The sequence below is a fragment of the Aegilops tauschii genome, chromosome 3 (genome assembly GCF_002575655.3).
Source record: "Aegilops tauschii subsp. strangulata cultivar AL8/78 chromosome 3, Aet v6.0, whole genome shotgun sequence".
In the NCBI taxonomy this organism is placed as follows: domain Eukaryota; kingdom Viridiplantae; phylum Streptophyta; class Magnoliopsida; order Poales; family Poaceae; genus Aegilops; species Aegilops tauschii.
Window position 1 is genome coordinate 464,133,378 of NC_053037.3, and position 25,212 is coordinate 464,158,589.

The window sequence follows — 25,212 nt, forward strand, 5'->3', positions numbered from 1 at the left end:
CACTCGGCGTCGAGAAACCCACCAAAGTGAGTCTAGGGTCTATCGGCGTCGAAAAACCCACCAAAGTGAGTCTAGGGTCTATCGGCGTCGAAAAACCAACCAAAGTGAGTCTAGGGTCTATCGGCGTCGAGAAACCCACCAAAGTGAGTCTAGGGTCTCTTGTCATCGACAAAACCAACCAAGTGAGTCTAGGGTCACTCGGCGTCGACAAAACTAGCAAGTGAGTCTAGGGTCTCTCGGCATTAACAAAACCGACCAACAGCATCAGATTCAGCAAAACCGGAAGATTCATACATAATCATAACTAATAAGTACCATATTACACGATAGTGCTTAATGCTAAATAGGTACATTACATAACCATAATTCAGATATTACTAGATCATTCATCTAATAGTAGTCATTACATAACCATAATTATAGTACTCATCATCCCATAACCATGCTGGTGGTACTAATAAGCAGCATATTACATTATACTGCTCATTCATCTAAGATGGCCTTGATCCCATTTAGCTTCAGCTTGGTCTGCTCCACAACCTTCTCAAGCTCATCAATGTGGGCCTACAACTTAATCTTCTCTTCAGCAAGCTTCAACTTCATGTTCCTAATGACATTGGCTTGAGCAACTGTCAAGTTCTTGAGCATGTCATACTTCTCCTGCAGCTTGCTCTCATCAGGTTTGTTCTGCATCTTACCTCTCTCCATCTGAGCCCTCTGCTCCTGGGCATCCAAAAGGCTGTTGACATCTTCAACCAACCTCTCATAACTTTCCTGCAGCTTGATCTTCTATTGTGTCAGATTGTGAACAGCAAATGAGCTTTCCAGATTGTCCTCAATCTTGCTCCTCCTGCACTCTTCATACTTATCCCACAACTTGGTCAATGCATTCTCCATTGTAGATGGCCAAAATGGATCAACCCATTCAGCTAGCCCACAGTTTCTTCCCTCCTGTAATATTAGTGTTAAACAGGTATAAAGTAACACAATGCTATAAAGTAACAAATGGTGTAAAGTGCTCACTAATCCACATGCTATAAAGTAACAAATAGGTATAAAGTAACAGAATGAGTTAAACAAACAGGTATGAGCTAGCTATATGACATAATGAGTTAAACAATTACAGTGCTCACTAATCCACATGCTATAAAGTAACAAGTCTCAATCAGTGCTCCCAACCCTATGCACATATTGGCATATAAACAATGACCTCACTAACCCACCACTATCACAGAAAATACATAACTAATTAGCAACCTAACTAACAGGCCAGATCTGCTGACAACACTCTGCACATGCTCACATATAAACAATGACCTCACCGAGCAACTAGCACACCAGATTTGCTAACTATAAAATCAGTACTAAACAATGACCAGATTAGCATAAATTTGGCACATACCTTCACATCACAAGCAAGGAACCTCCTGCCAGTATGGATGCCCTGGAAAGCAACACGCCACTCTGCTGGCAGGGAGTGTTCATTGCACAAAACATCAGGTTCAGTGCCCTCGAAATGGGAGTCATCCATGGTCTCAGGGATCTAGAGGTGCAAAGGAAAGGCAACAAAACTTCAGATCAAGCTCAACAGAAAAATCCCCAAATCGCAACCCTAACTCTAGCTTGAGCTCGAGCAACTAACCTTGACGATGCCCTCGTCTGAAGCTGAGTCGGCATACTGGTGAGAGTTCTCGCTGCTGTCGTCATCAGACCAGGACACCATGGCGTCGTGGCGGCGACGACGGTCGGAGATGTGGGAGGGGCGGCGGCGGCGAACGAGCGGGAGCAGAGAGAGGGAGAAGGACGGGAGAGAGTGAGGGCTGGCGGTGGGCCTGCACCGCTTCGGGGGTGTTTGACCCGCCCGGCTCGAACCGGTGCGCCAGCGGCATGTAACGCCGCCTAACGGCGTTGCCGTGTGAACAGTGCTGCCACGTCGACGGATGTGGGCCCCCTGTCATAAGCGCACTTAAAACGGTCCAAACGAGCAACCCGTGTTTTTTGCAAAAAATTATGAAAAAAATTAGTGCTTTTTGGCACAATTTCGTATATGTGTGGTTCCTGCAAACCTAGCCTGAAGTGTCGATGTTTTTTGCAATTCACTCGATATATGAGCATGTGCTAGGAGTTGATATGTGAGCATGTGATGTTGTGACAGCTAGTGGTGATGGATTGGTAGCATTCTAGATTTTGCTTGTAGACTTTAATGATGTTTATGTTGTTTTCCATGTCGGCAAGGATGATATTATGGTAGGTGTGGTACTAGCCTGTGAATCAAAGAATATGTAGTATGTTAGTTTACAGTTATGATTGATATGTAGGTGTGGTAGTGTGTTAAACTCCGTGGGTATGATTTGAGCTTGAAGAGCAGTCATAGGGTTGTGTGTTGAACTTCATGATCCCTGTGTACTATGCTTACTGTCCATGTGTAGTGGTCTATCTTACTGTCCATGTGTAGTGTGTTCCACTGGTCCTCATGCTAAGCCTGTAGGATATGAGCACACGAGTGTTTAGTCAGACCATTGTCTTGACCGAGAGCCAATTCTTGCCGTCGTATGTTGAGGACTCCCAACCTCTGGCCGACGAGCACATGCCTCCGGATTTAGATATCTTCGTGACAATCCTGCTAGGCATCCACCATTTGTGTTGGTGGTTTCTAATGTTGTTACTGCAGTGCACATAAGGCAACCATTAAGGCTTGGAAGGCAAATATGTCTGGGAGGGAGAACACGATGAAATGACAGTTATTCCTGTCTAGCTTCATGTTTAACAAGATGTGTGAGATAACAGCTAGTGGGGTTAGGACTAATTAACAAAGGCTTCAAGGAGGTGCACTTGAACTTTGTTGCCAAGCAGTTGTTCGAGTACTATAACAAGGCCACGATGATTTGTGGGCTAAGCCTATTACAGTATAAGGAGCTACACGTAGTCAACCGTATCACACACGCAACCACCATCCCCCCAGCAGGTTATGGCAACGATGATTAAGGTTTCCCCATGGACGCGACCAATGGATGGTCTCCATTATTCTCTTAAGATTTGGCAGAGATAGGAAGAGGGAGGTCACTACTCTAACTTGTTCACCTCCACTTCCCGAGAGATAGCTTTTGTCACTTTATCTCTGCTCTTTGCTTCATCTGGATAGTAATATCCTTGTGTGAAAAATAGGCAAATGTTGTATGGTGCACTTCACCCAACATCAGGAAGAATATTAACCTAAACATGAAAGAGAGGACTTTATATCGGACAAATACATTCGGTGGTAGTACAAGTTCATCTTATTCTCCAAGAGAACCAATAAATTACTCAAACATGTAGATGGTGTACATAGAGGGTAGAGACAAGTTACAAGCAAACATCCTGTTAGAGGTGGAGAGGAGAATGGCGACAGTATTGATGGAGATGGCACCGGCCAAAGGACATGGGAGGCGTCTCCTCTCCTCCTTCTTCTTGGCTTGGCCCTCTCCCTATGATAGTGTTGCTGCTATGAAGATGTGGAAGTGGCAGATGAAACTATTGTGGAGGATGAAGATGATGATTCCCGGCGGCTAGGGTTGGAGGTGTATTTATCGGAGGCCTCCTCAGGTCTCCTCCATGATGTTGCCTTCCTCATTTCATACAAGGGCTCTAGGGGAGTTAAATCCTCTCCCAAAACAAGCCTTGGTCGTCAAGGATCCCGTAGGAACAAACTGAGATAAAATTGGAGCAAAATCGAGAAAGTTATGGCCGAATTACTGCAGCGTCAACCTCTGGTACGAGCGCCGATATGAGCGCGAGCACATGAACCACATTTCGTCATTTAATCTACACTTCGGGAGCACTTTCATATTTTGGTCGTCAGTTCTTCATACGAACTCCAATTTTGAAATTTTTGCGATCATTGGATTGCTAGTGAAAATCCCGAAGTGTAGGGGAGGGGAACGGCCAAATCCACAACTTTCTCTCAGCCAGGCTCGGCCAATGTAGGGGAGGGGAACGCGGAGCCGAGCTCATGCGAGAAGGGAGATGGCACGAGTCGCACGCGTTCCCAGAAAAGCGGCAGAAGAAATTGGCTCACCTCCCGCTGAATCTGTCACCTGATATGGCCACCTTCGACTCACCGCACAAACCCCGTCACTACCCCCCCCCATTCGAGAGATCTCCGTCCCACGTGGATTCATCACCGACAAGCAGGTAGCAGCACGTCTTCTCTGGCCAGCGGTAGACGGCGGCGTCGATTTGTCTTCCTCCTCTTCTCCGACATGTTCCGCGCCTCCACCCGGCTTCACAAATGGTCGTAAGTTCGATCACTCCCTCCTTCCTGGTCACTCTAGCTTAGATATATGAGCATGTGGTAGGAGTACATATGTGAGCATGTGTTGATATGTGAGAATGTAATGTTGTGACACACAACCACCATACCTCCAGTAGGTTATGGCATCGATGATTAAGGTTTCCCCATGGACGCGACCAATGGACGGTCTCTGTTATTCCCCTAAGAATTGGCAGAGATAGGAAGAGGGAGGTTACTCTCTAACTTGTTCACCTCCACTTCCCAAGAGATAGCTTTTGTCACTTTATCTCCGCTCTTCACTTCATCCGGATAGTAATATCCTTGTGTACAAAATAGGGAAATGTTGTATGGTGCACTTCACCCGGCATCAGGAAGAATATTAACCTAAACATAAAGACATGACTTAATATCGCATCAAGACATTCGGTGGTAGTACAAGTTCATCTTATTCTCCAAGAAAACTAATATGGTTGATACGTATCCAACGTATCTACTTTTTCTCACACTTTTCCTCTTGTTTTGGACTCTAATCTGCATGATTTGAATGAAACTAACCCCGGACTGACCCTGTTTTCAGCAGAACTACCATGGTGTTGCTTTTGTGCAGAAATAAAAGTTCTCGGAATGGAACGAAACTTTGTGAGGATTTTTATACGATATATAAGAATTTCTGGAGCCAAGACCTACCGGAGAGGGGCCCCTGGGTGGGCACAACCCACCAAGGCGCGCCCCCCTCTCCTGGCGCGCCCAGGTGGGTTGTCCCCACCTGGTGGCCCCGCAGACCCTGAAACCGACGCTATAAATTCCTATTTTTCCAGAAAAATCAAGGAGAAAGAATTATCACGATCCACGATACGGAGCCGCCGTCACCTCCTGTTCTTCATCGGGAGGCCAGATCTGGAGGCCGTTTGGGGCTCCGGAGAGGGGGATCTTCGTTCTTCATCATCACCAACCTTTCTCCATCGCCAATTCCATGATGCTCCTTACCGGGAGTGAGTAATTCCTTCGTAGGCTCGCTGGTCGGTGAGGAGTTGGATGAGATTCATCATGTAATCGAGTTAATTTTGTTAGGGTTTGATCCCTAGTATCCACTATGTTCTAAGATTGATGTTGCTATGATTTTGCTATGCTTAATGCTTGTCACTTTGGGCCCAGGTGCCATGAACTCAGATATGAACCGTTTATATTATCATAATTATATCCATGTTTTAGATCCGATCTTGCAAGTTATAGTCACCTACTACGTGTTATGATCCGGCAACCCCGGAGTGACAACAATCGGGCCCACTCCCGGTGATGACCGTGTTTGAGGAGTTCATGTATTCACTATGTGTTAATGCTTTGTTTTGGTTCTCTATTAAAAGGAGGCCTTAATATCCCTTAGTTTCCAATATGGACCCTGCTGCCACGGGAGGGTAGGACAAAAGATGTCATGCAAGTTCTTTCCATAAGCACGTATGACTATTTACGGAATACATGCCTACATTATATTGACGAACTGAAGTTAGTGCCATATCGCCCTAGGTTATAATTGTCTCATGATGAATATCATCCAACAAGTCACCGATCCAATGCCTACGAATTTATCTTATATTGTTTCTGCTAAGTTACTACTGCTATCATCACGGTTACACTTGCTACAAATTACTGCTATCACTGTTACTGTTACCATTGCTGCTGTCACTATTATCAAAACTATCATACTACTTTGCTACTGATCACTTTGTTGCACATAAATTATCTCCAGGTGTGGTTGAATTGACAACTCAGCTGCTAATACCTTCAAATATTCTTTGGCTCCCCTTGTGTCAAATCTATAAATTTGGGTTGAATACTCTACCCTCGAAAACTGTTGCGATCCCCTATATTTGTGGGTTATCAAGACCTTTTTCTGGCGTCGTTGCCGGGGAGCATAGATATATTTGTTGAGTCACTTGGGATTATTATCAATTTATCACTATGAAGAATCCGAAGGATGCTAAGACTACTATTTTCCCTCAAGGACGAGGGGAGGTAAGGAACTGCCATCCAGTTCTGCTTTAGATTCACCTTCAGTTATAAGTAAACTTGCAACACCACCACATGCTATTAATTCTGATATGTCGCAAGTTATTGATGATGCTACTTCTGCTATGGATAATGCTCATGATGATGCTAATACCTTGCTTGATAATGATGATGTGCCACTTGGTGATTTTCTTGATGCACAAATTGCTAGAGTAATACAACATGATGTTGTTGAATCTGATGATGAGTTTGAAACTGAAACTTCTGAAACACCTGTTAGAACTAGCCTTCCTAGATATGAATTGCCAAAGGTACCGGAAGGTTATGTTATGAATGAGGAAACAACTAGAGATATTCTTGCTTGTAAGGATAGAGATGATCTAGAGAGATTATTATGCAAGTATAAGGAAAAATCTCTGAATGCTAGAATGAAATATGATCCTAAGTTTGCTACTTCGCCTATCTTTATTGATGATAAGGATTATGAATTCTCTGTCGACCCAGAGTTAATTACTTTGGTTGAATCTGATCCTTTTCATGGTTATGAAACTGAAACTGTTGTGGCACATCTTACTAAGTTGAATGACATAGCCACCCTTTTTACTCATGATGAGAAAACTCGCTACTACTTTATTCTCAAATTATTTCCGTTCTCATTAAAGGGTGATGCTAAAGCTTGGTACAATACTCTTGCTCCTGGTTGTGTGCGTAGTCCCCAGGATATGATTTATTACTTCTTTGAAAAATATTTTCGTGCTCATAAGAAACAAGCTGCCTTACAGGAAATATTTAACTTTGTGCAAACTAAAGAAGAGAGTCTCCCCAAGCTTGGGGGAGGCTTTGCCAGTTACTTAATGCTTTGCCTGATCATCCTCTTAAGAAAAATGAAATACTTGATATCTTCTATAATGGACTAACCGATGCTTCTAGGGACTTCCTAGATAGTTGTGCTGGTTGTGTTTTCAGGGAGCGGACTGTTGGGCAAACTGAAGAATTATTGAATAACATATTGAAAAATTATGATGATTGGACTCTTCCTGAACCACCGGCTAAACCCACTCCGAAGAAGAGGGGTATATTATATCTCAGTCCTGAAGATATGCAAGAGGCAAATAAATTTATGAAGGAAAATGTATTAAAGCTGAGGATGTTAAAAATTTACCTCCTATTGAAGAAATACATGGGCTTAATACACCATCACGGCCTAAGGTGGTAGAGGTAAATTCTTTAATGAAGTTCAATGATAAAGATAATCCTCACAATATGCACCCTAGCCAATGCCTTTATGAGTTTGAAAACTACATTAGAAAACAAGATCACTTCAATGCAAATGTTATGAAATAGTTGAAATATAATTCTAATATGATTGCTCGCTTGAGTGAATTGTTATTTAGAATCTCAAATGATGTTAGAGGTGTTGGAAAACATGCCTCTATGGTTCAAACCCAGTTAGAACAAGTTGCTAAATCTCAAAGAGAATTACTTGATGAAATGAATAATAATATGCATGACTTTGCTGTTAGAATTGCAACTAGAGGAGGTAAAATGACTCAGGGATTACTTTATCCTGAGGGGCACCCAAAAAGAATTGAACAAGACTCACAAAGAAATAACACTAGTGCACCTAGTCCTTCTAAATAGAAAAAGAAGAAGAAAAATGATAGGACTTTGCATGCTTCTAGTGAACCTGAAATAGAGAAACCTCCTAATAATGATAATGAAAATTCTATCTCTGATGCTAAAACTCAAACTGGCAATGAACATCCACCTAGTGATAATGAAAAAGATAATGCTGATGTTCACGAAGACTCTCAACCAAATGAAAAAGAACCAGATAATGATGTTGAGATAGAACCACCTGTTGATCTTGATAACCCACAATCTAAGAACAAAAGATATGATAAAAGAGACTTCATTGCTAGAAAACACGGTAAAGAAAGAGAACCGTGGGTTCAAAAACCTATGCCTTTTCCACCCAAGTCAACTAAAAAGAAAGATGATGAAGAATTTGAATGCTTTGCTGAAATGCTGAGGCCAGTCTTTTTGCGTACTCGCTTGACTGATATCCTGAAAATGCCTCCTTATGCAAAGTATATGAAAGAAATCATCACTAATAAGAGAAAAATACCGGAAGATGAAATCTCCACTATGCTTGCTAATTATACTTTCAAACATGGAGTACCTAAAAAACTTGGAGATCCGGGAATACCAACTATACCTTGCTCCATCAAAAAGAATTATGTGAAAACTGCTTTGTGTGATTTAGAAGCTGGTGTTAGTGTTATGCCTTTCTCTTTATATAAAAGACTTGACTTGAATAAACTCACACCTACTGAAATACTTTGCAAATGGCTGACAAATCAACTGCCATACCTATCGGTATTTGTGAGGATGTGCCTGTTGTTGTTGCTAATGTTACTATTTTGACTGACTTTGTTATACTTGAGATGCCCGAGGACGACAACATGTCGATTATCCTTGGTAGACCCTTCTTGAATACTGCAGGGGCTGTTATTGATTGCAATAAAAGCAAGGTCACTTTTCATATTAATGGTAATGAGCATACGGTGCACTTTCCGAAGAAACAATTCCAAGTGAATGGTATTAATGTTATTGAAAAATCTCCGACAATCACTATTGGAAGTTTTCAAATACCTCTACCTACTGTCAAAAAGAAATATGAAATGCTTATTGTTGGGGACATTCATATCCCCATTGAGGTAACTTAGTGATTTACGAAAGTTCTTCGGTTTCATGCTAATCGAAAGTGGTTGTTAATAAGACCTGATCAACCTTATTAATGAATCATTTTTGAGCAGTATGAAGTCGATAAATTTAGTAAGCACTACCTTCTGTCCTTACTTTTTGTTTTTTGTTTTTATTAGTTAAATAAAATAAAATGCCATGTTTTGTCTGTTTTCTGAATTTCCCATGCAATAAAAAAATGATCCAAAAATAAAAGTTCTCAGAATGCCCTGAAAATTTAATACGAATTTTTTCTGAATATTTCTGAATTTCTGGTGCAAATAATATCAAAGGGAGGTGCACCAGGTGGGCACAACCCACCTGGGCGCGCCCCCAGGCGCACCCTGGTGGGTTGTGGTCCCCACCTGGGCCCCCTCACTTACCTCTTCATCCCACATCATCACTTACCTCTAGAAAAAATTCTCCATTGCTCTCTCTCCCGTGTTCTTGCTCTCAAACCCGTGGATTTCGATCTCTTTGCTCGAAGCTCCGTTTTAGAAACTGTTTCAGGGGATTGTTGCTTGGTATGTGACTCCACCGTTTGTCCAATTAGTTTTTGTTTGTGGTTTATAGTTTGAATAAGTAGCTACTCTTGGTGCTACTGTAGATGAGCTTGCATGTTGAATTCTTAGTGTTCTAAGTAGTTTGAATGCTTGTTATGGCCTCTATGTATCCCTGTGAGTAGTTGCTATCAACTTAATAAAGTTTTGTTGACAAATTTTTGTCACCAAAATTTTTTATTTTCAGAAATTTGTACGCGGACATGATGAACCTATTTGGAAGGAGTTCCTCGAGGAGGCGATCCTCGGGGGCATCTTCTAGTGACAGTTCTGCCCGCGGTCTTATGTAGAACCAAGTGAAAGTTCCACACGAGATGCCGCCACCAAAACATGCTTATGGCCTTGCGATGAATATATGATGCGTGTGGGCATCAAGGAAGAATAAAGAGCATTCATTTTCCCGCAATTCAGTATTTTGCATTATTTAACAGAAAATGCATAGTAGGCAAGCAAGACTGTAGCACACTTTGTGCGCCAGACTTGAACCTCATTTTTGCACCGCTCTCACTGGTGAAAGGAACTATAACCTTGGAGCTATTGTTGCACGTAGACTTCAGCACAACGCTAATAGTGGCTGGTTCTATGGTGGAATTTATGCCACGCGTTTAGCACGTGGGCTGGGTGTTTCACCTTTGCCCTTTGAACCTATCCTACCCACGCAGTATTTAGATTTTAACACATTAAAAGAGCATAAGATTCTCAAGGGAAAGGTTGATAACTTCACTTATAATCTATTGTTTAACCAAAAATCTGTTGTGCATACATATTTTCCTGCGCCTGCTCTTTTTGACTATCACAGCAAAGGAAAATATTTTGTTCTTGAGAGCGAGGCTCAAGCGCACAACGCAATAGTGGAGGCAGCACGGCAGGCCGAGGCATCCACACCAAGAGCCTCCGTGAGCTACCATGCCGACTACTATCCAGACTACTGATCTACTACCAAGTTAGGCCAAAAGCCTAAGCTTGAGGGAGTACGTGTTCTTAGCGACATTATATTCATGTCCACATATCATTCTACTTGTCGGTGTTCACACTTTTTTATTGTACCATCCATGCTTAAATTTATTTTCTTGCTTTCTTTTTGTGAGTTTGAAAAACTTTAGAAAAACCAAAAAAAATAGTTGTAGTAATTTACTTTCTATGCATGCTTAGTAGTAATATTAAAAAGAAAACCCAAAAATATTTCCCTATTCTTCTTTTGCTTGTTGGGAGCTTTCCCGTGTAAATAGTTTTTCTCGTTTTTGCTTTTCCCTTTTATTTCCTTGTTCAAGAAAACCAAAAACTCCAAAAACATTTCAGTGTGTTTCTCTGAATTTCTTTTCTTTTTATTCGAGTTGTACCGAGGAGAAGACCATGATGAAAATGTTGAGTGGCTCTCATATGAATAACTGTTGAACTAATAAAGAGCACATTTTACCTTGTCTTCTCCTTTTGAATAAAATGTTTGCAGATTCCAGCTTAGTCCACGACACTCTCGCACTATTATTATTTTCTTATCGTTCGGTCGTGCAAGTGAAAGGCAATAATGACGATATTCGGTGAACTGGCCATGGCAGAGAGAAACGGGTATGAACTCGACTTGTTCTGTTTGTGTAAATATGTTTAACCTAGTATCCGTGATTCAGCCCATTATGATTAAACATGTTTGCAATGACAATTAGATATTATAGTTTCTCATGCCATGCATAAGTAGCTAGGAGTGGATAATGATTTATTTTGGATATCAACATAGCGTTAAAATGATTGTGATGTAGTATGACGATATGGTATCCTCCTCTGAATGTTCGAGTGGCTTGACTTGGCACATGTTCATGCATGTAGTTGAATCAAAACCAACCTAGCCTCTATGATATTTATGTTCATGGTGTTCATATCCTACTCATGCTAGTGTCCAATGTTACCTATGCATAATGCATGGTTATGATTGTTGTTGCTCTCTAGCTGGCCGCTTCTCAATCTAATTGCTAGTCTTCGCCTGTACTAAGTGGGAATTCTGCTTGTACATTAAAAACCTTGAACTCAAAGTTATTCCTGATGAGTCCACCATACCTACCTATATACGCTATTACCCTGCCGTCCTAAGTAAATTTGCATGTGCCACCTCTAAAAACTTCTAAATAAATATCCTTTTTGTGTGCCTGGATCGTTCATGGAACGATAGGAGGTGGTCGGTATCTTCCATGCTAAGCGTGTTATTCTCAGTTTGAGTGTTTATTCACTCGCCATCGCACGGGAAAAGGCGGTAATAGGGATGCCCAGTCCCAAACTGCAAACATGAAAAAGAGTTAATCTCTTAAATAATCAAACAAAAACTCCCAATGGAGTCAAAACCTTTACTTTTATTGCTTGAGAACCGCCACTAGTGTGCTTAGCATGGAAGATATTGATAACTGATGGTCGTGAAGTAAATGAGAAGGGTGCATGTCTCAAAATATCATTTACCTCTGTTTTAAAACCTGAGCTTTGACACCTCTGCAAATCACTGCTTCCCTCTGCAAAGGGACTATCTATTTACTTTTATGTTGTGTCATCACCTTCTTAAACAAGCGCCAGAAACTGAGAGAGCACAGCTGCCATGATTTATGCATTGTGTGTAGCTAATGTTGGGTGCATCATGACTGGATCTTTTCTACCATGAATTACAATGTTAAGTCGCTGCTTGAACTTTGGAGGCGCTCTGCATTTATATTATACGGTCTCAGAAAGGGCTAGCGAGATACCACTATTGTCATATTATATCATGGTTATTTTGACAACGTGTTGCCGTTTGAGATATCTTATTATTGCTCGCTAGTTAATTATGTCATTGATATGAGTTAATATAATCTTTAAAAGTTATTGTCGGCATGGTTAGTTATAATGTTGGCTGAAAACCTGGGTGCTGTTTAAGCTTATTTATGCAAACAAGAGCAAAAGAGTTCGTAAAAAAATTTCTTTTTCACTTTCAGTTTATCAACTGAATTGCTTGAGGACAAGCAAAGGTTTAAGCTGGGGGAGTTGATATGTCTCCAACGTATCTACTTTTTCTCACGCTTTTCCTCTTGTTTTGGACTCTAATTTGCATGATTTGAATGAAACTAACCCCGGACTGACGTTGTTTTCAGCAAAACTACCATGGTGTTGTTTTTGTGCAGAAATAAAAGTTCTCGGAATGGAACGAAACTTTGCGAGGAATTTTTATATGATATATAAGAATTTCTGGAGACAAGACCTACCGGAGAGGGGCCCCTGGGTGGGCACAATCCACCAGGGAGCGCCCCCCTCTCTTGGCGTGCCCAGGAGGGTTGTCCTCACCTGGTGGCTCCATAGACCCTGAAACCGACGCTATAAATTCCTGCTTTTCCAGAAAAAAAAATCAGGGACAAAGAATTATCGCGATCCACGAGACGGAGCCGCCGTCATCTCCTGTTCTTCATCGGGAGGCCAGATCTGGAGGCCGTTTGGGGCTCCGGAGAAGGGGATCTTCGTTCTTCATCATCACCAACCCTTCTCCATCGCCAATTCCATGATGCTCCCCACCGGGAGTGAGTAATTCCTTCGTAGGCTCACTGGTCGGTGAGGAGTTGGATGAGATTTATCATGTAATCGAGTTAGTTTTATTAGGGCTTGATCCCTAGTATCCACTATGTTCTAAGATTGATGTTGCTATGACTTTGCTATGCTTAATGCTTGTCACTTTGGGCCCGGGTGCCATGAACTCAGATATGAACCGTTTATATTATCATAATTATATCCATGTTTTAGATCCGATCTTGCAAGTTATAGTCACCTACTACGTGTTATGATCCGGCAACCCCGGAGTGACAACAATCGGGCCCACTCCCGGTGATGACCGTGTTTGAGGAGTTCATGTATTCACTATGCGTTAATGCTTTGTTTTGGTTCTCTATTAAAAGGAGGCCTTAATATCCCTTAGTTTCCAATATGGACTCTGCTGCCACGGGAGGGTAGGACAAAAGATGTCATGCAAGTTCTTTCCATAAGCACGTATGACTATTTACGGAATACATGCCTACATTATATTGACGAACTGAAGTTAGTGCCATATCGCCCTAGGTTATAATTGTCTCATGATGAATATCATCCAACAAGTCACCGATCCAATGCCTACGAATTTATCTTATATTGTTTCTGCTAAGTTACTACTGCTATCATCACGGTTACACTTGCTACAAATTACTGCTATCACTGTTACTGTTACCATTGCTGCTGTCACTATTATCAAAACTATCATACTACTTTGCTACTGATCACTTTTCTGCAGATAATTAATCTCCAGGTGTGGTTAAATTGACAACTCAGCTGCTAATACCTTCAAATATTGTTTGGCTCCCCTTGTGTCGAATCTATAAATTTGGGTTGAATACTCTACACTCAAAAACTGTTGTGATCCCCTATACTTGTGGGTTATCAATGGTGTACATAGAGGGTAGAGACAAGTTACAAGCCAACATCATGTTAGAGGTGGAGAGGAGCATGGCGGCGGTGTTGATGGAGATGGCACCGACCGAAGGACATGGGAGGCGTCTCCTCTCCTCCTTCTTGGCTTGGCCCTCTCCCTATGATGGTGTTGTTGCTATGAAGGTGTGGAAGTGGCAGATGAAACTATTGTGGAGGATGAAGATCCTGATTCCCGGTGGCTAGGGTTGGAGGTGGATTTATAGGAGGCCTCCTCGGGTCTCCTCCGTGGATGTCGCATCTCCTCCTTTCATCCAAGGGTTCTAGGGGAGTTAAATCCTATCCCAAAACAAGCCTTAGTCGTCAAGGATCCCGTAGGAACAAACTGAGATAAAATTGGAGCAAAATCGGGTAAGTTATGGCCGAATTACTGCAGCGTCGGCCTCTAGTACGAGCGCCGGTATGTGCGCGAGCACATGAACCACATGTCATCGTTCATTCTAGACTTCGGGAGCACTTTCGTATTTTGGTCGTCATTTCTTCATATGAACTACAATGTTGACATTTTTGGGATCATTGGATTGCTAGTGAAAATCCCGATGTGCCAGTGGCCTTAGATATTCAATTTTGTAACTTTAATAAATGTTAAAACATCAAAAAGTCTATAGGGCCTTAATCTGATGCCTGGAACTTCTCCGCCATGACTCCAACTTGGTGCTTTTGATGTGCCAAGTCCATGTACATGCCAACATACCTACAAAGACCCCAATACAAAAGGAAACTAATAAAAATAAAATTTGTGCAACAAACTCGGTAAAACAAGTAAATAGCGGAAACTATACATTGAGGACATGAATAAGTGCTAGATGGATATGATATGAGTGATTTTGGCACTAAAATATACTCTAAAAGTTATGCATAAAATCCACTCATCAACCTTCCCAATATTAAACTTTACTCGTCCTCGAGCAACAAGGTTGGTAAACTAGAGTTGTCCATCTAGCTCATCAATAAAAATTGTTACCCAGAAGCGTATCCTTGTCTTCTATGCAAGCTCTAAGCATGATAGAACATATTTGTACAAGGTAGCACATGCTCAGTTATATAATCTATTTTGACATCCAATCCACTTAGAGCTTCAACAAGTATCTATGCTTCATATCAAAGTTTAATTTAGCATGAAAACAAATACTTGGATCCTCTTACTTAATACTCCCTCTGTTCCTAAATGTAAGTCTTTCTAGAGATTCCACTAAATGAACTACATACGAAGCAAAATGAATGAATCTACGCTTAAAATGCATCTATATACATCCGTATGTGGTTCCTAATGGAATCTCTACAAAGACTTATATTTAGGAACGGAGGAAGTAGTATATTCATCTCTTTTTGTTGTTTTTCTTTCCAAACAAACTTGAGCACATAAAGTTGTCAAGAAAGTAAAGATATAGCTCATTCATGCGGACGCTGCCTTTTTGCTCCTAGGTGCATATGCACCCATTGTCGAAAACACACATTTTGAAAAGTTGAAAAATTCGAAACAAAAATCCCGCGTGTATATCCGGACATTTTATGTCCGTTCGCAAGGTTTCGGTGAAAAACGACGTTTTTTGTGGCTTGTGTAAAAAAGATAAAGAAATGCCTCGTGAATAGTTAGAATGAACATCAGAAATTGTCTTTTTTACACAAGCCACAAAAAATGTCGTTTTTCACCGAAACCTTGTGAACGGACATAAAATGTCCGGATATACACGCGGGATTTTTGTTCCGAATTTTTCAACTTTTCGAAATGTGTATTTCGACAATGGGTGCATATGCACGTAGGAGCAAAAGGGAATATCCGTCATTCATGCCCAGTAAGGTTTTCAAGTCAAAGCTCTCAAGTAATTACTTCAGTTGTGACGCATCCAGAATAGGTATCTCCAAGTTCTCAAGATTATGCCAAAAGGCGAAATACAAATGAGGGGGTTTCACTGTGGCTTATGTTTGAATACAATGGACCAAGAATTGTCTCTTTCGAGCGCAATGATCAATATTCTTTTATTACCACATACACGCACTCTCAAGAGAAAAATCGAATAATAATTGATGTAGTGTTGCACTACTAACGTTAAAAATTCATGGCCGTAATCCGAGCGAAAAGTCTGGTGGATTGTTCATTGGCCAGCGGAGTCCTCGACATAAACTCAAGAGAGGCGACGAAGTCACACCCATGTGGCATAAAACAACATAAGGTGACAAGGCCATGGAACCAGCAAGAAGCTGAAACGTCATGTATTGCAACATAGGTTTTGGCATAATCTTAAATATTATGGACTATTGATTCTGTATAAATAACGACCAAAGCAAGAACTATTAAGTCCGGATTTCGTTTTGCTTCTCCCGGCCGATCGACTCGACTCTTTTCCCTACCCCCGACCTCTTGTTGTAAACACTATGTGGTTGAGGTACTCCATAACTTTTTGTTTTAAAAAAAATCTAACAAGTCTCGAAAAAATTATTCAATCGTCATTTTTCTTTTCTTTCGAAAAAGTATAGGTCATGGCAATGTCTTTTAGACGATCACAAGATTGTTTCCAAGATAAGCAAAAACTTGAACAAAGTGCATAGAAACATTAACTTGGCAATATGGGGACTGACTTGCGCAAGTGATTCCCTTATGCGAATACAGACCAATCATACCTAAGCAAGCATGTCAAACAGTGAAAACATGATTGCATAGCATTTGTCAGATGAAGATCATTGCACAAGACTACAAATGCAAAAGTAACTTCCCCAAGCTTTGAATTTTGTAAGAACGAATCTCAAAATAAATTATAAAATGAAAAGAGAAAGTGCAATTTCTTAAAGGCCAGTAAAGAAAGAGGAACCTCCCTAAGCTTAGAGTAAGCAAGGGTAATGATTTTTTTTTACCGTTGACGTGCAAACGACCTCTCCTTTAATGGACATGGACCTATACTTCGTCAAAATGTTCTTTGATATGCTCGGGTAGACATTTTTTTATGTGCAAACATTTGATTTATTCATGAACATGTTTTCAATTTCATGACCATTTATTGAATTTGTGATTTTTTTTTCATTTTCTAAATTCATATTTTTTTGAATTTGCGAACGTTTTTTTAAATCACTAACATTTTTAAATTCGATTTTTTTTCGAAATCCCAAACAATTTTATAGAAGCAAAAAAATAGAAAAAATAAATAAATAAACAGTGGCGCCTGCCCCCTACATGGGCCGGCCCAAAAGCGCGCGCTTCCTCGATTTCCACCGCACGGGTCGCTGAATAGGAGCTCCCTGGAGAGACATCGCTGGCCACGCGCATTAATTGGAAGGTTTTAGTATAAATTAAATAAATACCATCGTATCATCTGATTTGGATTTGAGCCTAATAATCTTTAGTCAATATTACCCCAAAAATATACTACCTCTGTCCCATAATATAAGACGTTTTTGCAGTTCAAATGCAAAGACGTCTGATATTAAGGGGCGGAGGGAGGACATACCATGATAGTATGCCAAGAGGCTTAACCCATCCCTTCATCGCCTCTCCTTTCTCCCCCACCGCCCACTCTGAGTGCTCCTATTTGACGCCATTTGATGCTAGTGGCGTCAAATAGTCGTTATTTCGCACGGGACATCCTTCCTGACTAGGTCGACGCATAGCGAGCGAGCCTGATTGTCCTATAGCAAGACGTTCTTCTTGTTGCGACACATTTTCTTCTTCTGTTTTACTTACTTCAGATTGATTTTTTATTTTCAAAATATGAATATATAAAATATTATTACATATATATATATATATAGTTTTAAAAGTGAACAATATTTTAAATTTGAGAACATTTCTGAAAAACAACATATTTTTGAAATTTTGAACATTTTCTAGAAAAACCATGAATATTTTTTAAACGCTTACATTTTGTGTTTTTTTAAGTAAAGAAACCAAAAGCAGGTAAAGAAAAAAAATCAGAAATGAAAGAAAGGTTCACAAAACCGCTATTTGTGGATGTATAATAATAGCTTAAATGGGTTAGCACATCTGAACTTCCCTCGCTCGGTTCCTTGTGCGAAACAACGACATCTTAACGTAATAAGCGTCAAATAGAAATTGGCGCTCACTTTCTCTTTACTGCACACGACAACAAGTCACAAATCCTGTGAGCCCATCTCGATATCGGTGTATTTATTAGCACTCCTGATCGTTGCCCGTTCCTGCGCGCCAACGTAAACATGGGAAAAAATCTTATACTACTAGGTCGTACGCCTCGCTACGCCATTCAGATTCACGACACGTGTCAGTACCTATCTCAAAGCACTAGTCCCCGATTATATCCAGCCAAGCCTTAATTCTGATTTCCAACCGGCCATTATTAAGACTACCCACAGTGGTAACATCACACATATCTAGATAAAATAGATGATGTGGCAAGCAATAAATGAAGAAAGAGAGACATGTAGTAACATAGCTAGTTACTACTAGTATGAGTAACATCGCACATATCAAGGCAAGATGAGTCTATAGCATAATAAATGAAGTATTGCATGTTACCACAAATATGTTACTCCCCACTATAGAGGTATTAACATAGAGTAGTAACATGCCAACTACCCATTGTGGCTAGTCTAATCCCACAGGAAGTCTAGAGTTCTGCACGACCTCTCGTCGCCGCCGCCGTCTAGAGTTCGGAATTCCCTAGAGTTCTGCGCGTCCTCCTCACCGTCCTATCCGCCGCATGGCCGCTGTTGCCGCAAAGGTTGTGCAAAACCTACACAGCTTCAGTGCGAATCAGGATTAAGGCCCGGCTCAGAGGGTGCTTGGATACGTTTTAGTCCCATGACTAAAAATAATGGAACTAAAATTTTCTATTTTTAGATCCCTCCTGTTACAACGCCTCCTCGTTTCCTCAAGGAGAGGTTGATAATTCTCATCTCTATCACACCTGTCGAATTCTTTATCCGCCAACTGACTTTCGCGGATAAAATTGTGCAAGGCCATACATGCAACAATAATTTTTGTTTGCTTGTGTAGAGGATAACTTTGTATTTTAAAAAGGATCCTCAACTTATTTTTCAAGACTCCAAAAGAACGCTCAATGACATTGCGTAGTCTAGAATGAGTGTAGTTGAAGTGCTCTTTTTTACCTCTCGGCATGGTGCCTTGATGGAACTCTTGGAAATGGTACTTCTGCCCCCTATATGGTGCAAGATAATCCGCCTTGTTGGGGTAGCCCGAGTCAACAAGATAAAAAATTTCTATTGATGGCAAATGCATTTCAGTCAAAGTCAGTGTCAATGTATACACAATTCAATCATGTATTGAATGTGAAGTATGGTACCTGGAGGTGGATGAGGAAACTTGTGACTAAACCGGCTAAGGGCATCCTTGAAGGGCCTCATATCATGAACCGATCCAGGCCACCCGGCAAGAACGAAAGTGAATCTCATGTTGAAATCACATACAACCATAACATTCTGACTACAGTAGCCATGTCTGTTTAAGTACTGCGGAATCTTGGTAGGTGGCACCACAACTTGCACATGAGTCCCATCTATTGCCCCAATGCTGTCATTGAACCATGGATGCCACTGAGCATTTCTTAACCTTTCATGCACAACTCTGAATTCAGGATCTCTGGTCGCCCAGGTACGTAAGCAGAAGTACCATCCACAGCTACCTCATGCAACAGTCCAATGTACTCAGGGTTACCCTTTCTAAATTTCTTGAGATTTGGTCTACTCTGCAAAATAGTATTTGTACAACATTAGCATATGTCTCCATTGCTCATGTACTTGTCATTGAAAAAGCTTTAGTTGTCGTACCTTGATCTCCCTCTCCCACCAAGCTGTAGTTGCCGTAACTTCTCCATGTTCGCCGCGGCCGCATCCGGTTTGTTGCTGCAACCATACCCAATCATTGTACACACCCTTCAGGTTCTGGATTTTGTTCTTCACTTCCCTCCCTAGATGCCACAATTTTGTCTTTTGATAATATTTCTCCATAATATTTTTGTAACCCTGACTGGTCCAAACTTTAGCAGTAAAATTGCCATCCTCTATCTCCTCACAAGCTAACTCACACAAAATGTACGTATTTTCGTCGGTCCAATTAGCCTTGCTTTTTGGCTTCTAAAAGAAATATGCATAAGTAAACATCCTAAATCTCTCTGTTTCAAAGAAATGGTGTGAGCAGAATTTCAAAGAAAATTGTATACCTTCCTATGCTGGTTCAGCGTGTTCTCATCTTCATCTTCGTCTTCTTCGATGCCGTCATCATCATCCACCGGAATCGGCGCTACCTGCGGCTGCCTGCTGCTGCTCGCGCCATTTGAACCCCCACGACGTGCAGCAACTCGCATGGCAGCAGCATCACCTCCCCCCGGCACCACGACGGCCTTGCCGCGAGCACCTGGTGCCCTCGCTACGGACAGACCTTGCGAGGTGGACGACCTCGCAGCGGCAAGCCATCTGATCTTGCCCTCTGTGGGGGGAAACCTTGACCGGAGCCGCTGTCCCGTTGAAGGATATGCGTGTACATGGTCATGTCGGGGTACGAGGCGGCGCCGCAGTCGGCGTTGAGGTCAAGGTTCCCCAGGTCCATGCGCGGTGCGGCGACGTTCCCGGCCCTCGGAACGCGGCCGCCGGAACTATCACGCCGGAGATGAGGCGGCGTCAAGCCCCACCCTTCGCCGTCCATGGCCTCCGCAGCAGCACCAGACTATTCCGTTTGAGACAAGAAATCGAACGGGGCGCCGTCCATGCATATGGCGGATGGATCTGAGACAAGACTCTCATCCGATTAATGGAAAAACAAGCACAAAACTAAAGAAATCGAACGGCGCCGTCCATGGCGGATGGATCTTAGCCTTCAGTCTCACCTTAATCGGGTAGGCGGAGGCGGAGGCGCGGCGGTAGGCCGAGCCGGCGGCGATCAGCGGAGGTGGAGGCGGCCGCCGGCGCGTCCTGCGGGGGCCCGGCGCGTCCTGCGGAGTCCCGCTGCTTTCTTCCTCGCACGAACAGAACAGGGAGGGGGGGAGGAGCGCTCGAGGGGGAGACGAAGGAACAGGAGGGGAGCCGGCTGTGTTAAAGAGAGGAATTAAACAAGGAGAGGGAGGGGTAATCCATATTTTAGTAGGGTTCCCCTGACTAAAAATATTTAGTCTCAAAACTAGTTCTAGCCTCTCTTTAGTCAGGGGTGCTTGAAACTTTAGCCTCTAAAAAAGACTATTTTTAGTCAAACTAAAAATAGTCCCTTGGATCCAAGAACCCTCTCAGTCGTAATCGAGGACTAGTGCTTTGAGATCGGTATTAACATGTGTCCTGGATCGGAATGGGTCTAAGGTAGCGAGGCGTACGACCTGGTCGTATATGATTTTTTTCGTAAACATGCCCTCGAGCGGAGATAAGGAGGTCAACATGGGCAGGTCCCTCCTTAAGGAAAAAAATTATATGAGACCAGGTCTCACGGTTAGCAGGTAAGACCCGCCCTGATGGATGACACGTGGCATTCACAAATCATAAAGCATCTAATCTCTCCCCCCTGATTTCAAGTGGGGGGTGGGGTAGATGCTTTGTGATTTGTGAATGCCACGTGTCATCCATCAGGATGGGTCTCACGTGAGACCTGATCTCGTAGAATTCTTTTCCCCTCCCTAAGGTCACTTATTTGCTCCTAATTTGAAGATGAGCAATGCATGATTTAAATTGTTTGCTCTAATCGGCCCCTCTCAACATGCATATTTATCAAATCCTGCCTCCACCACTGTTACACCACCGTTCCTGCGGGCGGAAAACACCACCAATCATGTGTGACGCATTTCTCCGGGTCGTACTCCTGCCTCTTGCCGCAGGACTCTGAAGCTTCGTGGTGCGGTCATGTCACGTGTCTATCGTTTCCTAGTGGCCTCCCGTCCCGGGTGTGCATCAGAGGGAATCTGACGCTCTATCTAGTGCCGTCCTTGCAGCATGCTACATGGCTGCAATCTACTGGGCTGGTGGCCAAACTGGGCCAGTCTTGTCCTTACGGCGTACACGATCAACAGCGACCTGAAATAATGGCGGTCATCGACGCGGGTAGATGTGGATTCTTCCCCGGGATAATAATGCTGATAAACTTCAGCATTCGATCGTGTTCTCTGGCGTCCAAATCGACACCTTGGTTGCAGCCGCGTCACGGGGCTCCCCTCTCGTCGCGTCAACGCCCCAAGCCGCTCTGCTTCTTTTTTATGGTTGAGGAAGTAGGTACAGTTCACAAGGAGCCAGGGAAGTGCCGAGTTGACCGTTTGATTGTGTCCAGTAGGTGAGCGGCAGACGGGCGGATCGTCCCGAGCACCGGCGACATGGCGTTGGCCGGCGGAGATGCTCGCGGCGAGCTCGTCTGCGTGACCGGCGGCAGCGGCTTCATCGGCTCCTGGCTCGTCCGCCTCCTCCTCGGCCGCGGCTACACCGTCCACGCCACCGTCCAGAACCTCCGTACGTACCTCTCCTCCTCTGTCTCTCTCCGTAAATGAATCGAGTCGACGCAAGATTGTTTGATCGGACTGATTTTCCAGAGGACGAGGCCGAGACGAAGCACCTGCAGGCTCTGGATGGCGCGGACACGCGCCTCCGGCTGTTCCAGATGGACCTCCTCGACCCCGCCTCCGTCCGGCCGGCGGTCGAGGGCGTCCACGGCGTCTTCCACCTGGCCTCCCCCGTGATACTGCAGCCCGCACAAGACCCCGAGGCAACTTTTCTTTCTTTCTCCACAATAATAACTCCATTGCCGCGCCATAGTTCAGACTTCAGAGTTCCATCACTGCACAGTCTGAATAATATACGCAAGCTAACTGGTTCTCTGATCGATCGACGCAGAACGAGCTGCTGCTGCCGGCGATCAACGGCGCGCTCAACGTCCTCCGCGCGGCGAAAGACAGCGGGGTCAAGCGTGTCGTGATGGTGTCTTCGCAGACGGCCATGTGTCCGACTGCCGCCGACTGGCCTGCCGGCAAGGTCATAGACGACGACTGCTGGGCCGACGTTGAGATCCTCAAGAAACTTGAGGTGCATCATGTCAACGCTTGCAAGATCCATTTAGATACTGCACTTCTAGAGTTAAGCACTCATGCTCAATCCCTCTGTCTGAACTGCAGCTTTGGTACAACGTCTCCAAAACGCTGGCCGAGAAGGCGGCGTGGGACTTCGCCGGAGAGGAAGGATTGCAGCTGGTTGTGCTGAATCCGGGGTTGGTGTTGGGCCCGACGTTGACCCCGGCACCTACTGGTAGCCTCCGTCTGCTGATGCTGCTTCTGGGAGGTCGGTCGATTACAAGTTCAACATACAGAGTCTTGCAGCTCCGTGGCAATTCCTGAACTCTGTCTTCTGCTGCTGAGTTGCAAGTTGCAACGCAGAAAAGCTTTATTTCGACTTTCTAAGAGTGAAAACTGCAAATTACATTACCCAGGCCAGAAGCTTGACATGGAACCCTTCTTCGTCGGCTGCGTCGACGTCAGAGATGTGGCACAATCTCTGGTGGTGCTCTATGAGAACCCGTCGGCGCAGGGACGCCACCTGTGCATGGAGTCAGCCGTACGCCTCGTCGATTTCCACGATGAACTTGCTAATCTTTACCCCGAATTTCCGGTTCACAGGTGATACATCTACTGATTAGCAACATCGATCGTCTCTTCCTCAGATGGAGTGTTCTAATGTTTGCTGATTTCTTCTCTTCACTTCAGGATCCAGGAGGACAAGCAGGGCTGGGTGGTGAGATCAAAGGCTCCGTCCAAGAAACTGATCGATCTGGGCGTTCGTTTCACCCCATTCGACAAAACTGTCAGGGACACGGTGGATTGCTTGAGGAACAAAGGAGAAATCTAGCCTCCAAACAAATGTACATTTGCAGGAATAAATTCTGCTGGAAAACTGCCGCGGTGCATAGACATAAAGCGAATAAAGTTGAGTTGAACTACTATGTGAGGATGTTGTACAATGGCGCTTCACGGGTTTTTATGGTAATCCAAATTGGAGTGATTGTCACTTGTCTTGGGGTGATATTCGTAATTTTCATAATAAGGACACTCATCCTTGGATCGTCTTAGGAGATTTTAATGAAATTTTATACTCTTTGGAAATCATGGGTGGTAATGCGAGACCTAATGCAATGATGGAGTTCCGTGATTGTCTCATAGAGCGTGGTTTGGACGATTTGGGTTTCCCTGGCGATCCTTTTACCTCGAGAAGAGGTCAAATCAGGTAACAACTGGACCGGGCAGTTTGCAATGTGGACTGGGCACATAAATTTCTTCGGATTGCATTTATTAACGAGGAACACGTACACTCTGACCAAAGCATGTTGGTTCTGGATATGGATTATTTCGGTGACAATATGTTTAGTCGTCCGAAGAGCCGTGTGAAACAATTGGAAGGCAGGTGTCTGAAACAAGAGACCGTTGTTGAAATTGTCACGTCGTCCTGAAAAAGGCCAATATGGCGGGTGTTGGTCCGTCCCTCGCAGAGCGGACCCGAGTGGCGCATGCCGATTTGCATTCTTGGGATCGTGAAACTCTGAAGAGACTGAAATGTAGAATAAAAATTTAAAGAATGAATTAGAGAGGCTGGAGCGTGGCCCTTTGAATGCCAAGTCTCACTCTCGGCAAAAGGAACTTCTAGTTCTCATAGAGAATCTTTTGGATCAAGATGAAAAAAAAGGGTTACAAAGAGGTCGAGCAAATTGGTTGATGTATGAGGATCGTAATACATCATTTTCCATAACGCAGCCATGGCCAGGATAAAAGAATAGTATTAAGAAACTCCTTGATGATTCAGGGGTTTGGCGGCAAGCTATGGAGTTGAAGGATCATATCACAGAATATTTTTCTAATATTTCACCTTAGAAGTTTTGCAACCTAACCAGCAGGTTTTATCCCTTGTCCGCAGAAGAATGTCCACTTAGATGAACAATGCCCTTCTTGCTTCTTATATTGCTCAAGATGTTTGTAAGACTTTGTTTGATATTGGTGATTTAAAAGCCCCGGGACCAGATGGGCTTCACGTTATTTTTTGTAAAACTTTTTGGTCCATGTTAGGGGACCATTTGATTGAGGGGGTCTTGCAAGCAGTTAAACGTGTATTATTCCTTCTCGTTGGAATGGCACAACGATTGTGATGATCCCAAAGGTTAATTCCTCGGAAAAGGTAACGCAATTTAGGGCGATCAGCTTTTGTAATGTGGTATATAAAATAATTGCAAAAAAAGGA

The 25,212-nt window shown here is 43.1% G+C and overlaps 3 protein-coding genes across 6 annotated transcripts; 1 reads left to right on the top strand and 2 right to left on the bottom strand.

The window, feature by feature from the left end:
- Positions 1–564: 564 nt before the first annotated feature.
- On the bottom strand, positions 565–1,723 carry LOC109739284 (uncharacterized). The gene is made up of 3 exons (XM_020298368.1): positions 1,643–1,723; positions 1,403–1,543; positions 565–789 (listed from the first exon to the last, which is right to left on the bottom strand). The coding sequence occupies exons 1-3, from the start codon at positions 1,721–1,723 to the stop codon at positions 565–567; spliced, it is 447 nt and encodes a 148-aa protein (XP_020153957.1).
- A 12,774-nt stretch (positions 1,724–14,497) lies between these two features.
- On the bottom strand, positions 14,498–21,076 carry LOC109739407 (uncharacterized). Of its 4 annotated transcripts, none has more exons than XM_073510853.1 (6): positions 20,853–21,076; positions 20,190–20,751; positions 19,798–20,100; positions 19,314–19,715; positions 19,120–19,230; positions 14,498–14,734 (listed from the first exon to the last, which is right to left on the bottom strand). In XM_073510853.1, exons 2-4 carry the CDS (start codon positions 20,331–20,333, stop codon positions 19,575–19,577), a joined length of 588 nt encoding a protein of 195 aa, XP_073366954.1. In that variant the 5' UTR covers positions 20,334–20,751; positions 20,853–21,076; the 3' UTR covers positions 14,498–14,734; positions 19,120–19,230; positions 19,314–19,574. The 4 variants fall into 4 exon arrangements, with proteins under 4 accessions (XP_073366954.1, XP_040260328.2, XP_073366955.1 ...); XM_040404394.3 differs by having other exon boundaries at positions 19,798–20,103; XM_073510854.1 differs by having other exon boundaries at positions 19,798–19,872; positions 20,853–21,038.
- A 979-nt stretch (positions 21,077–22,055) lies between these two features.
- LOC109739415 (phenylacetaldehyde reductase) lies at positions 22,056–24,086 on the top strand. Its single transcript, XM_020298510.4, has 7 exons — positions 22,056–22,202; positions 22,271–22,446; positions 22,527–22,699; positions 22,828–23,016; positions 23,106–23,268; positions 23,417–23,603; positions 23,691–24,086. The coding sequence occupies exons 2-7, from the start codon at positions 22,314–22,316 to the stop codon at positions 23,830–23,832; spliced, it is 987 nt and encodes a 328-aa protein (XP_020154099.1). The 5' UTR covers positions 22,056–22,202; positions 22,271–22,313; the 3' UTR covers positions 23,833–24,086.
- The last annotated feature ends 1,126 nt before the right edge of the window (positions 24,087–25,212 follow it).

What these genes read in the sequence shown, in the direction of transcription:
- LOC109739407 (XM_040404394.3), bottom strand. Translation starts at nt 20,333, where the DNA reads ATGCGAGTTGCTGCACGTCGTGGGGGTTCAAATGGCGCGAGCAGCAGC. An exon ending in CGCTGAACCAGCATAGGAAG is followed by an intron (nt 20,104 to 20,189) that starts GTATACAATTTT and finishes TATTTCTTTTAG; the next exon opens with AAGCCAAAAAGCAAGGCTAA. An exon ending in GGTGGGAGAGGGAGATCAAG is followed by an intron (nt 19,716 to 19,797) that starts GTACGACAACTA and finishes ACTATTTTGCAG; the next exon opens with AGTAGACCAAATCTCAAGAA.
- LOC109739415 (XM_020298510.4), top strand. Translation starts at nt 22,314, where the DNA reads ATGGCGTTGGCCGGCGGAGATGCTCGCGGCGAGCTCGTCTGCGTGACC. An exon ending in CGCCACCGTCCAGAACCTCC is followed by an intron (nt 22,447 to 22,526) that starts GTACGTACCTCT and finishes CTGATTTTCCAG; the next exon opens with AGGACGAGGCCGAGACGAAG. An exon ending in GCTGATGCTGCTTCTGGGAG is followed by an intron (nt 23,269 to 23,416) that starts GTCGGTCGATTA and finishes TACATTACCCAG; the next exon opens with GCCAGAAGCTTGACATGGAA.
- LOC109739284 (XM_020298368.1), bottom strand. Translation starts at nt 1,723, where the DNA reads ATGGTGTCCTGGTCTGATGACGACAGCAGCGAGAACTCTCACCAGTAT. An exon ending in CAGACGAGGGCATCGTCAAG is followed by an intron (nt 1,544 to 1,642) that starts GTTAGTTGCTCG and finishes TTGCACCTCTAG; the next exon opens with ATCCCTGAGACCATGGATGA. An exon ending in TCCTTGCTTGTGATGTGAAG is followed by an intron (nt 790 to 1,402) that starts GTATGTGCCAAA and finishes CTGACACAATAG; the next exon opens with AAGATCAAGCTGCAGGAAAG.